Source organism: Heptranchias perlo, chromosome 5, assembly GCF_035084215.1.
Source record: "Heptranchias perlo isolate sHepPer1 chromosome 5, sHepPer1.hap1, whole genome shotgun sequence".
Classification (NCBI taxonomy): domain Eukaryota; kingdom Metazoa; phylum Chordata; class Chondrichthyes; order Hexanchiformes; family Hexanchidae; genus Heptranchias; species Heptranchias perlo.
This window is the reverse complement of record NC_090329.1, coordinates 22623294-22636942: the sequence shown is the minus strand read 5'-3', so window position 1 is coordinate 22636942 and position 13649 is coordinate 22623294. Positions and strand designations below refer to the sequence as shown.

At 45.1% G+C, this 13649-nt stretch overlaps 1 protein-coding gene across 2 annotated transcripts in view; it reads right to left on the bottom strand.

The window, feature by feature from the left end:
• Window positions 1–4870: 4870 nt before the first annotated feature.
• The window catches only part of eif2ak2 (eukaryotic translation initiation factor 2-alpha kinase 2), a 59679-nt gene continuing 50900 nt past the window's right edge, over window positions 4871–13649 (bottom strand). For both annotated transcript variants that reach the window (XM_067983728.1, XM_067983729.1), the window contains exons 18-22: window positions 13266–13461; window positions 11572–11700; window positions 6296–6400; window positions 5468–5530; window positions 4871–5368 (exon numbers count right to left, since the gene is read on the bottom strand). In XM_067983728.1, coding sequence (XP_067839829.1) covers window positions 5258–5368; window positions 5468–5530; window positions 6296–6400; window positions 11572–11700; window positions 13266–13461 — 604 coding nt within the window. In that variant the 3' untranslated portion in view covers window positions 4871–5257. The remainder of the gene's footprint in view (window positions 5369–5467; window positions 5531–6295; window positions 6401–11571; window positions 11701–13265; window positions 13462–13649) is intronic.

The window sequence follows — 13649 nt, the reverse complement described above, 5'->3', positions numbered from 1 at the left end:
AGAGAGTGAGAGAGAACGAGAGAGTGAGAGAGAGTGAGAGAGAGTGAGAGAGTGAGAGAGAGTGAGAGAGAACGAGAGAGAACGAGAGAGAACGAGAGAGTGAGAGAGAACGAGAGAGTGAGAGAGAACGAGAGAGTGAGAGAGAACGAGAGAGTGAGAGAGAACGAGAGAGTGAGAGAGAACGAGAGAGTGAGAGAGAACGAGAGAGTGAGAGAGAACGAGAGAGTGAGAGAGAACGAGAGAGAACGAGAGAGAACGAGAGAGAACGAGAGAGTGAGAGAGAACGAGAGAGTGAGAGAGAACGAGAGAGTGAGAGAGAACGAGAGAGTGAGAGAGAACGAGAGAGTGAGAGAGAACGAGTGAGAGAGCGTTCGACCGGTCCAGCTCACCCTTCCAAAGAAACCCATGGTCTTGTCACCACGCCATTCAACTGCCCCTTTATTCGCTCAAGTCCTCGCCAGATAACATGTTATCAGCAGCGTGCGTTTGCCTGGTGCCTTATTTTTTACATTGAATTTACAATACAGAAACAGGCCATTTGGCCCAATTATGCCAGTGTGAATCACAGAATGGTTACAGCACAGAAGGAGGCCATTTGGCCCATCGAGCCCCTGCCAGCACTTTGTAAGAGGAATCCAGTTAGTCTAATTCCCCCGCTCTTTCTCCATAGCCCTGCAAATTTTTTCCCTTCAAGTATTTATCCAATTCCATTTTTGAAAGCCATGATTGAATCTGTTTCCACCATCCTTTCCCACAACGCATTCCAGATCATAACTACTCGCTGCGTAAAAAACGTTTTCCTCATGTCACCTTAAAGCTGTGCCAATGGGAACGGTTTATCTTAATTTACTTTATCTAAACCTTCTATGATTTTCAATACCTCTGTCAAATCTTCTCTCAACCTCCTCTGCTCTAAGGAGAACAACCCCAGCTTCTCCAGTCTATCCACGTAACTGAAGTCCCTCATCCCTGGAACCATTCTAGTAAATCTCTTCTGCATCCTCTCTAAGGCCTTCACATTCTTCCTAAAGTGTGGTGCTCAGAACTGGACACAATACTCCAGTTGTGGCCGAACCAGTGTTTTATAAAGGTTCAAGATAACTTCCTTGCATTTGTACTCCATGCATCTATATATAAAGCCCAGGATCCCGTATGCATTTTTAACCGTTTTCTCAACTTGTCCTGCCGCCTTCAAAGATTTGTGCACATATACCCCCAGATCTCTCGGTTCCTGCACCCCTTTAGTTTATATTGCCTCTCCTCATTCTTCGTGCCAAAATGTATCACTTTGCACTTCTCTGCGTTAAATTTCATCTGCCATGTGTCTGCCCATTCCACCAGCCTGTCTATGTCCTCTTGAAGTCTGTTACATCATCCTTCATCAATCTTCTCCGATATTTCTTCAAAGAACTCAATCAAGTTGGTCAAACACAATTTGCCTTTAACAAATCCGTGCTGTCTTTCATTTATTAGCCCATACATTTCCAAATGCCAATTAATTTTGTCCCGGATTATTGTCTCTATAAGTTTCCCCACCACCGTTAGGCTGACTGGCCTATAATTGCCGGATTTGTCCCTCTCCCCTTTTTTGAACAGGGGTGTAACATTTGCAATCCTCCAGTCCTCTGGCACTGCCCCCATATAAGAACATAAGAAATAGGAGCAGGAGTAGGCCATATGGCCCCTCGAGCCTGCCCCGTCATTCAATAAAGTCATAGCTAATCTTTGACCTCAACTCCACTTTCCCGCCATATCCCCATATCCGTTGATTCCCTTCAGAGTCCAAAAATCTATCGATCTCAGTCTTGAATATACTCAATGACTGAGCATCCACAGCCCTCTGGGTGAAGAAATTCCTCCTCATCTCAGTCTTAAATGGCCAACCCCATATCCTGAGACTATGCCCCCTGGTTCTAGACTCTCCAGCCAGGGGAAACATCCTCTCAGCATCTACCCTGTCAAGCCCTCTTAGAATCTTATATGTTTCAATGAGATCACGTCATTCTTCTAAACTCCAGAGAGTATAGGCCCATTCTACTCAATCTCTCCTCAGAGGATAACCCTCTCATCCCAGGAATTAATCTAGTGAACCTTCTTTGCACTGCCTCTAAGGCACGTTGAAGGCGGAATATGGTCCTATTTCAAAAATTGGCATTTTTACCTCCCATCCGCCCTAACCCACTTGTTCTTTGGGGTTAGAATTACCCCCCTATTCTCTAGAACCCCATTTACACTCAACCTTTCAAACTATTGCAGGTCTAGTGCAAATTGATTAATCACCAGCATTGTTCAGTAGAGGGAATGTGTACCAGAGTGAGTCCAGTTCAAGTCCTCAGTCTGTGGGACTCTGGTTCAGTTGCAAACTGGGGTGATGCGGAGAAGCAGATTAGGAAGAGCCCCAAATTGCAATGATACAAAGCTGTACCCTGACACTGTAGGAACATAAGAACAGGAGGCCATTCAGCCCCTCGAGCCTGTTCTGCCATTCATTTAGATCACGGCTGATCTATGTCTTAGCTCCATTTACCCGCCTTGGTTCCATAACCCTTAATACCCTTACCTCACAAAAATCTATCAATCTCAGTTTTGAAATTTTCAATTGACCCCCAGCCTCAACAGCTTTTTGGGGGAGAGAGTTCCAGATTTCCACTCCCCTTTGTGTGAAGAAGAGCTTCCTGACATCACCCCTGAACGGTCTAGCTCTAATTTAAGGTTATGTCCCCTTGTTCTGGACTCCCCCACCAGAGGAAATAGTTTTTCTCTATCTACCCTATCAACTCCTTTAATCATCTTAATCACCTCAAATAGATCACCCCTTAATTGTCTATACTCAAGGGAATACAAACCTAGTCTATGCAACCTGTCCTCATAATTTAACCCTTTAAGCCCCGGTATCATTCTGGTGAATCTGCGCAGCATCCCCTCCAAGGCCAATATATCCTTCCTGAGGTGTGGTGCCCAGAACTGAACGCAGTCTCCAGATGGGGTCTGATCGAGGCTCTGTACAACTGAAGCATCACATCACGAGAGCACCAGGTAAACTCAGTGAGTAACCCCACTCCTGGCATGGAGCCTCACCAGACAGGATCGTAGGATTGCAGATCGGTTCATCTGATGAAGATGGGATCTGATTCTCCGATCTGCGCTCCCGTTTGATGAAGCTTTACACTGGGAGGGGGCCGTTAGAGAACTTACCCAGGTGGGTACTTTTCTCACAAGTATAAAACAGAGGAACCCACTAAAATAGGAACCCACATTTATATATGAGTGCAGCGGGCACAGAGTGAACAGTTTGAGAGTTTGGTAAGTGTGGAAGTTTAAGGGTTAATCTCTTTTAAAATCTAGTGTAAATTGCTATCAACTGTTTAAGTTCAATTTTAAACTTTAAATTTTTAAGTTTCTGTCAGGCTTAAGCAGAGACAAACAAGCAAGCTCTCCTACTGGAGAGCTGCTTTAGTTAATTAATTGGTTAGCTAGATTAAACTGGTTCCTGAAACAGTAGCAGAGCACGCTGACTCATCTGAGGATTTGAGTACAGGAGCAAGGATGTCTTACTACAGTTATACAGGGCTTTGGTGAGACCACACCTGGAGTATTGTGTACAGTTTTGGTCTCCTTACCTAAGAGAGGATAGACTTGCCATAGAGGGAGTGCAGCGAAGGTTCACCAGACTTATTCCTGGGATGGCAGGACTGTCGTATGAGGAGAGATTTGGTTGACTCGGCCTGTATTCACTCGAGTTTAGAAGAATGAGAGGGGATCTCATTGAAACATCAAATTCTGACAGGGCTAGACAGACTGGATGCAGAGAGGATGTTTCCCCTGGCTGAGGGTCCATAATGAAGGGTCACAGTCTCAGGATACAGGGTAGGACATTTAGGACTGAGATGAGGAGAAATTTCTTCACTCAAAGGGTGGTGAACCTGTGGAATTCTCTACCACAGACGGCTGTGGAGGCCAAGTCACTGAATATATTTAAGATGGAGTTAGATAGATTTCTAGACACAAAAGGCATTAAGGGGTATGGGGAGAGAGCGGGAATATGGTATTGAGATAAAGGATCAGCCATGATCATATTGAATGGCGGAGCAGGCTTGAATGGCCGAATGGCCTACTCCTGCTCCTATTTTCTATGTTTCTATGTTTCACATCCTCAGGACGTCCCAAAGTGCTTCACAGTCAATGAAGTATTTTTGAAGTGTAGTCGCTGTTGCAATGTAGGAAACGTGGCAGCCAAATTGCGCACAGCAAGATCCCACAAAAAGCAATGAGATAAATCAGCAGGTTATGTTAGTGGAGGGATAAGTATTGTCCAGGAGACCGGGGAGAACTCCCCTACCCTTCTTTGAAATAGTGGCCGTGGAATCTTTTATGTCCATTTGAGAGGGCAAACGGTTTAACGTCACAGCTGAAAAACGGCACCTCCGACAGTGCAGCACTCCTTTAGTACTACACTGGGAGTGTCGGCCTAGATTATGGGCTCAAGTCTCTAGAGTGGGGTCTAAATCCATGACCTTCTGACTCTGGGGGGAAGAGTACTACCAACTGAGCCACAGGAGACACCTACATTAACAAATAGCAGACAATATCTATTCGGGGGGCCATGTGCACACTTCAAGTTCACACCAATACAATGTTTAACTATGCTTGGTTCCTCATTCAGTTTGTATCCCCTGGATAGAAACTGTTGCATTTTGAAAGACTGAGAAAATATATTCAGAGTTACCAGTGACAAAATGGCACTGACCAATATTTATCCCTCAACCAACATCACTAACAGATTATCTGGTCATTATCACATTGCTGTTTGTGGGATCTTGCTGTGCGCAAATTGGCTGCAACGTTTCCTAAATTACAACAGTGAACGCACTTCAAAACAGTACTTCATTGGCTGTAAAGAGCTTTGGGTCGTCCTGAGATTGTGAAACACCATACAGCTGGACATTAGGAGAATCTCTGTAGAATTCCAGGGCCTATGGATGTGATACCCCACATAACATTCAAATTGTAGTGTAACTGACCTGGCCCTTGTGACATTGGTTCAAAAACTAGACCCTTATTACTGCTCCACGATCGGGCTACACATTAACCATAGCTTACTGGAACTGACAAAGTGATAATGCATAGATTGTGACAGTATTAAAAGTGAATTTCAACGATTACGTGATAGGATTTTTTCTTAAAAAGCAGACGCTAACTGATTGTATTCCCAATCCTAGCTTGTTAACTGGGAGGTGTCTCCTCGGTTCCGATTTCTTTAAATGGTTTTTGATTCCTGCTCACATCCCAATTCCAGTCTCCGTTTTATGGTGTCTGCCTCTGGTCTCGCACTTGCATCTTCACAAAGCATTTTTCGAATTAAGAAGCTCTGAGGGCGAGAGACACAAAACAGTTTTAGCATCAACTGTCCATGGACCAGGCAACAGAAACAGCGGTCCTAGATTAAGCTTAAATGTCGCACTGTTACCTGGGTGAGGTATGTTTCCTCAAACGGCGATGGAAACCTGCTGTTTCGAATGTCTTCCCATTTCTAAATAAACCAAAAATAGACATCAATGGCAGCAACTGATAATTCTTCTATTTTATTTCTTTTCTCACCAACTTATCTCCCCTCAGTACAGTTATCCATCCCCCAGGGATCTCTCCTAGGGGACTGTGCCTGGAATGTAGGGACTGCAGAGGGCATCAGAGCAAAGCCCAACCCTGCCTCATCCACATGCCCGCACATCCAATCGAGGCTGCTCGGGAGCGATAAGGACCACGTTCCCATCCCGAACCTTGGGGTGCTGATACCCAATGGTCATCTTGGTCGAAAGGCTATTTAAGCATAGGCCAAGGATTGGACCTGGGACTCCTCAGCCAGGTACAGTTAGGAGGACACAGTCGCTAGCAACAAGTTTACAGGCCTTGACTCAGCTACAAACATCTCCGATCCAAGCATTGGGATCATGGTTCCAGGATACTGAAGGCGTGTCTCATTATGATTGTGCTGGACAGGTGGCCATATTGTACCTCTCCTGAACTCTTGCCCTTGCTGTACTGTGCAGGTATTACCAGCATTCCGGGGGTGGGGGGGGGGGGGTCGAGCAGGGCCACTGGTCTGGACCCCCCTCAATGCAGCCCCCACGTTCACCCGACCTGCTCCTTTCCTAGGCTGGGGATATGGGAACTCCGAGGCCCAGGGAGCCCCAGGTACTAGGCGTCTGGTCTCACCTTTGCTGCTGGTCTTGCAGGGGAAGGGCCACCAATGGTCAGCCACCGCCCCCCCCACCCCATGTACAAATGACTGACGTACCATGGCTTTTTCCGATGCAGTCCCAAGACGTATCCACAGAAGCTCAAAGAAAATCAGCCCCAGTGCAAAGATGTCGACTTTATGGCTGTATTCCTCCGATTTACGCTGCAGAGAGAGAAAGGCAAGAAGGCTGAAAATCAGCCTATGACAGCTCTGGAATTCCCTCCCTAAACCTTTCTATCTCTCTCTCCACCTTTAAGATGCTCCTTAAAACCTACCACTTTGACCAAGCTTTTGGTCACCTGCCCTAATATTTCCTCTTGTGGTTCACTGTCAAAGTTTGTCTGATAATCGCTCCTGTGAAGCACCCTAGGGCGTTTTTTTACTACTTTAAAGGCGCTATATAAATGCAAGTTGTTGTTGCTATGAGGAAAGGGTCAGGCTTTTATGGGCCTAGTTGCTCTTTTCCTGCTCCAAAAATTCTTTCAGCTGTTGACAGTTTTTAAGTTCAGGGAAACATTCTTCTGAACAAAAAATTTCAGTGACAATCTGTTGAAAAGTTCCATGTGGGCCATGGCAACGAGCAATGTTGGAACCAACATTCTATAGAGGATTAGGGGGTTGCCAACTCTGGTTGGACGTATTCCTGGAGGTTTCATCAAATGACCCTCCCGCTTCCAACCGCCCCGTCCCCAGACTTCCACCATTGGTCGCCCGACACGTCTATCCTCGAGGTGCCCTGCCCCCACATGCCCGCCATTGGTCGCCCAATGCGTCCATCTTTGCGGTGCCCCGACCTCCCACAGCTAACAGCCTTTATTCCCATCTCTGATATCTTTAGAACCAGTAAACAAAAGTGTTCAAAGAAAATTTTTAAAAAACACAATTTGTTTTAATGTCTCTATGATTTCTCTCCCGTGTTTTTGCTCCCAGCAGTGTCTGGGAGATTAACAGAAACATAGAAACATAGAAAATAGGAGCAGGAGTAGGCCATTTGGCCCTTCGAGCCTGCTCCACCACTCAATATGATCATGGCTGATCCTCTATCTCAATACCATATTCCTGCTCTCTCCCCATACCCCTTGATGCCTTTTGTGTCTAGAAATCTATTTAGCTCCTTCTTAAATATATTCAGTGACTTGGCCTCCACAGCCTTCTGTGGTAGAGAATTCCACAGGTTCACCACCCTCTGAGTGAAGAAATTTCTCCTCATCTCAGTCCTAAATGTCCTACACCGTATCCTGAGACTGTGACCCCTCGTTCTAGACCCTCCAGCCAGGGGAAACATCCTCCCTGCATCCAGTCTGTCTAGCCCTGTCAGAATTTTATATGTTTCAATGAGATCCACTCTCATTCTTCTAAACTCGAGTGAATACAGGCCGAGTCGACCCAACCTCTCCTCATATGACAGTCTTGCCATCCCAGGGATCAGTCTGGTGAACCTTCACTGCACTCCCTCTATGGCAAGTATATCCTTTCTTAGGTAAGGAGACCAAAACCGCACACAATACTCCAGGTGTGGTCTCACCAAGGCCCTGTATAACTGCAGTAAGACATCCTTGCTCCTGTACTCAAATCCTCTTGCAATGAAGGACAACATACCATTTGCCTTCCTAACTGCTTGCTGCACCTGCATGTTTGCTTTCAGTGACTGGTGTACAAGGACACCCAGGTCCCTTTGTGCATCAACATTCCCCAATCTATCACCATTTAAATAATACTCTGCCTTTCTGTTTTTCCTTCCGAAGTGGATAACATCACATTTATCCACACTATACTGCATCTGCCATGTATTTGCCCACTCACTCAATTTGTCTAAATCGCCTTGAAGCCTCTTTGCATCCTCCACACAACTCACGATCCCACCTAGTTTTGTGTTGTCGGCAAACTTGGAAATATTACATTTGGTTCCCTCATCAAAATCATTGATCTATATTGTGAATAGCTGGGGCCCAAGCACTGATCCCAGCAGTACCCCACTAGTCACTGCCTGCAACCCCGATAAAGACCCATTTATTCCTACTCTCTGTTTCCTGACTGTTAACCAGTTTTCAATCCATGCCAGTATATTACCACCAATCCCATGTGCTTTAATTTTGCACACTAACCTCTTATGTGGGACTTTATCAAAGGCCTTCTGAAAATCCAATTAAACCACATCCACTGGTTCTCCCTTATCAATTCTACCAGTTACATCCTCAAAAAACTCCAGTAGGTTTGTCAAACATGATTTCCCTTTCATAAATCCATGTTGACTTTGTCTAATCCCGTTGATATTTTCTAAGTGTCCTGTTATCACATCCTTTATAATAGACTCTAGCATTTTCCCTACTACTGATGTTAGGCTAACCGGTCTGTAGTTCCCTGTTTTCTCTCTCCCTCCTTTTTTAAATAGTGTGGTTACATTTGCCACCCTCCAATCTGCAGGATCTGTTCCATAATCTACAGAATTTTGGAAGATGACAACTAATGCACCCACTATTTCCATGGCTACCTCTTTTAGTACTCTGGGATGCAGATTATCAGGTCCTGGGGATTTATCGTTTTTCAGTCCCATTAATTTCTCCAGCACTTTTTTTACTAATGCTAATTTCCTTTAATTCCTCCTTCTCACTAGTCCCTTGTTTCCCTAGCATTTCTGGGAAGTTATTTGTGTCCTCTTCCGTGAAGACAGAACCAAAGTATTTGTTTAATTGCTCTGCCATTTCCCTGTTCCCCATTATAAATTCTCCCGTTTCTGACGGTAAGGGACCTACATTTGTCTTCACTAATCTTTTTCTTTTTACATACTTGTAGAAGCTTTTACAGTCCACGTTTATGTTCCTTGCAAGTTTACTCTCGTACTCTATTTTTCCCCTCTTAATCAATCTCTTGGTCCTTTTTTGCTGAATTCTAAACTGCTCCCAATCCTCAGGCTTGCTACTTTTTCTGGCAACTTTATATAACTCCTCTTTGGATCTAATACTATCCTTAATTTCTTTTGTTAGCCATGGTCGGGCCCCTTTTCCTTTTGTGTTTTTGCGCCAGAAAGGAATGTATAATTGTTGCAATACACGCATTCGTTCCTTAAATGTTAGCCATTGCCTATCCACCGTCATGCCTTTTAATGAAGCTTCCCAATCTATCATAGCCAACTCACTCCTCATACCTTTATAATTTCCTTTGTTTAAATTTAGGACCCTAGTTTCGGATTGGACTACTTCACTTTCCATCTTAATGAAGAATTCTATCATGTTATGGTCACTCTTCCCTAAAGGACCCCGCACAACAAGATTATTAATTAACCCCTTCTCATTGCACAATACCCAATCTAGGATAGCCTGTTCCCTGGTTGGCTCCTCAACGTACTGGTCTAAAAAACCATCTCATACACACTCCAGGAATTCATCCTCCACTGTATTATTGCTAATTTAGTTTGGCCAGTCTATATGCAGATTAAATCACCCATGATTACTGTAGTACCCTTGTTACATGCATCTCTAATTTCCTGTTTGAACCCATCCCCCACATAACCACTATTGTTTGGAGACCTATAGACAACTCCACCAGTGTTTTCTGCCCCTTGGTGCTTCTTAACTCCAATTTTTCAATTCCTGAAGACTCCAGGGCAATCCTGGAGAGTTGGCAACCCCATAGAGGATCTAGTCCATTCACCATGTACACTTTTAAGGGCCTATGGTATTACTGGCTGGGGTTCGGGGGAGCAACCTGACAACGCTCTCTCCTGAACCTACCTTGGGAGCTGCCTCCGGCTCTCCTCCGACCCACGACATCAGTGTGTTCGAAGGGCGTGCTTAAAACTCACCGAAAAATGAAAATGCGCTGCACTTTTACAGGCCCCGATCAGACCTGCAACAAGTCTTAAGATCTGGGGAAAAAGTGAATCTTTCATACTGTCTGTGGCAAAATGGCTGGCAAGTTATGTTTATCTGTTGGGCAGTCATTGGGAAAAATAACTGGCATTTATATAGTGCCTTTCACGATCTCAGGAAGTCCCAAAGTGCTTCACAGCCAATGAAGTACTTCTGAAGTGTAGTCACTGTTGTAATGTAGGAAACGCAGCAGCCAATTTACGCACAGCAAGGTCCCACAACAGCAATGTGATAATGACCAGATAATCTGTTTCAGTGATATAGGTTGAGGGATAAATATTGGCCAGGACACCAAGGAGAACTCCCCTGCTCTTCCTCAAAATAGTGCCATGGGATCTTGTACGTCCACCTGAGAGGGGAACGGGGCCTCGGATTAATATCTCATCCGAAAGACGGCACCTCCGACAGTGCAGCACTCCCTCAGTACTGCATTGTGAGTGTTAGCCAGGATTATGTGCTCAAGTCTCTGGAGTGGGCTTGAACCCATGACCTTCTGACTCAAAGGCAACTGGGGTGCAGGAACCAGTGGGAAAAGGTCAGCTTTAAGTGCTCTGAAATATCTCCCTGCACACGAGGAACGCTATATAAATGCAGCTTGTTGTTACGGGGTAATTTTAAAGGAGTTGTGGAGCTCCCTGCAATGAGAGGGCTTATGGGGCACTCAGGTGTGGAACAGCCTGACCCAAGCTGTGACCCCAATGACTTTCTACACATGGGGGATTTGGGAAAACCAAGTAAATCGGGTGCATTAAATCGCCCCCTCCTTGCCGTTCTGCATTCCCATCGATCGAGACTCCGTGCCAGGCCCAGTCTCACACTTTTGGGGCTGAGCTAATCACAAAAAGCAAAGTAACAGCAGTAAAGGTTCTAATAGTTGGAGTATTGTGTTCAATTCTGGGCACCACACTTTAGAAAGGATGTCAAAGCCTTGGAGAGGGTGCAGAGGAGATTTACCAGAATGGTACCAGAGATGAAGGACTTCAGTTATGTGGAGAGACTGGAGAAGCTGGGATTGTTCTCCTTAGAGCAGAGAAGGTTAAGAGGAGAATTAATAGAGGTGTTCAAAATTATAAAGGGCTTTGATAGAGTCGATTGGGAGAAACTGTTTCCACTGGCAGGAGGGTCGGTAACCAGAGGACACAGATTTAAGATAACAGGCAAAAGAACCAGAGGGGAGATGATATTTTTATTTTACGCAGCGAGTTGCTATGATCTGGGATTCACTGCCTGAAAGGGTGGTGGAAGCAGATTCAATAACTTTCAATAGGGAATCGGATAAATATTTGAAAAAGAAAAATTTGCAGAGCTATGGGGAAAGAGCAGGGGAGCAGGACTAATTGGATAGCTCTTTCAGAGAGCCGGCACAGGCAAGATGGGCTGAATGGCCTCCTTCTGTGCTGTAAGATGCTATGATTCTATTTTATAAACCCTCTGGTGACGAGGGGCTCAGCCTGTTCTCCTTACCTGTTCTGGACTCATATATCGAATGGTTCCGATGCCCCTGGTAAGTGGTCTCTCATCATCCAGTGTTGTAACAAGACCAAAGTCACCTATCTTTACGATATTTCTTTCTGTGAGGAAGATATTCTCTGGCTTTTTAAAAAAAAATAAAGAATTATTCAGACAATTTACTGCATTTGAAAACATTACTTTTTTTCAACAATAGAAAAATTCAAACCAGCACCTCCGTTCTGAACGGCCTAGCTCTAATTTTAAGGTTATGCCCCCTTGTTCTGGACTCCCCCACCAGAGGAAATAGTTTCTCTCTATCTACCCTATTAAATCCCGTTATCATTTTAAACAGCTCGATTAGATCACCCCTTAATCTTCATAGGAATACAAGCCTGTGGTTCATGCAACCTGTCCTCATAATTGTAACCCCTTAAGCCCCGGTGTCATTCTGGTGAATCAGCACTGCACCCCCTCCAAGGCCAATCTGTCCTTTCTGAGGTGTGGTGCCCAGAACTGAACCCAGAACTCAGTGTGTGGACAATGAGAAACCCTGAGGCTTTGAATGGTTGCTGCTGAAAGGCAGTACCCGGAGGCTGGGTATGAAAGCACAGGCTCGTATACTGAGGTGCCCGAGGCACACCTTAAGTGAGTGGCAGAGAGACATGCAGCTAAAGCTCTCAACTCTAACTGGCGGAACCACCGCTCAATGGGGTACGGTCGGGTGTCTATGTGGTCCTTCAAGTGAGGGAGAAGCAAATCCACGGATTGCTAACTAACAACGGCCCTCTTTTTGAGGGGGGAGGGAAATAGAATTTCTTTGGGGTCTGGGTGACATACCTGGCGATGGAAGCAAGTCTGTGGTTGGCCTGGTAACCAACAGCTGAAGCAGGTACATCAGGTCACCGTTGGTGATTGACCAGCTAGCCTGGATCACTAATGGAACCTGGAAGAGTTCACCTGTCACAAGGGCTGGGATTCTGGCCCACTCAGCTTCCACATAGCCCTTCAATCCAATATTCTAACGGGAAGAGTGATCCGATCCGAACAAGAACCAGGAAGCTTATGAGTGCTCTGCTCTGAGCCACATAATAACAACAACAACTTGCATTTATACAGCGCCTTTAACGTAGTAAAATGTCCCAAGGCGCTTCACAGGAAAGATTATCAGACAAAATTTGACACCGAGCCACATAAGGAGATATTAGGACAGGTCAAAGAGGTAGGTTTTAAGGAGCGTCTTAAAGGAGGAGAGATAGAGAGACGGAGAGGTTTAGGGAGGCAATTCCAGAGCTTAGGGCCTAGGCAGCTGAAGGCACGGCCGCCAATGGTGGAGCGATGAAAATCAGGGACGCGCAAGAGGCCAGAAACGGAGGGGCGCAGAGATCTCGGAGGGTTGTAGGGCTGGAGGAGGTTACAGAGATAGGGAGACGTTAAGACAGCTGACCAAACGCTTAGCCAAAGAGGTAGGTTTTAAGAAGCGTCTTAAAGGAGGAGAGAGAGGCAGAGAGATTTAGGGAGGGAATTCCAGAGTTTAGGGCCTAGGCGGATGAAGGCACGGCCGCCAATGGTAGGGCAAAGGAAGTGGAGGATGGACATCACTAGATGGAAATGTACATGTGTGGAGAGCAGTGACCAAAAATTACTTAATAGAAAATAAATTTGTGTTTTAAGTGAATGTGTGAGGGCCGTAACCTTAATGGTCTGACCTTCAGGTCCCGATGAATCATCTTCTTCTGATGAATATACACAACGCCATCTATTATTTGACAGAATATGGACAAAGCAACTTCCTCCTGCGCAGGTTTATTATTATCAGGATCTTCGATCCATTCTTTCAAGTTCTTCTCATACAACGCCATTTTAATAAAAAGGGACTTTCTGCCCTGGCAGCCAGCTTGGGTTCTGAATTTAAAATGCAAAAATAAAATTTATTAGGTCAGAATTTTTTATTATTATCATTAATAATAAACAATTTTTCACTTTCCAAATAGGTTGCATTAAGAAGGACATACTGTGCATTTGTACCATGCCATGTCCTAAAGCCGGTGAGTTATTTTGTTTGAAGTGCAGATCAAACAACAACAACAACT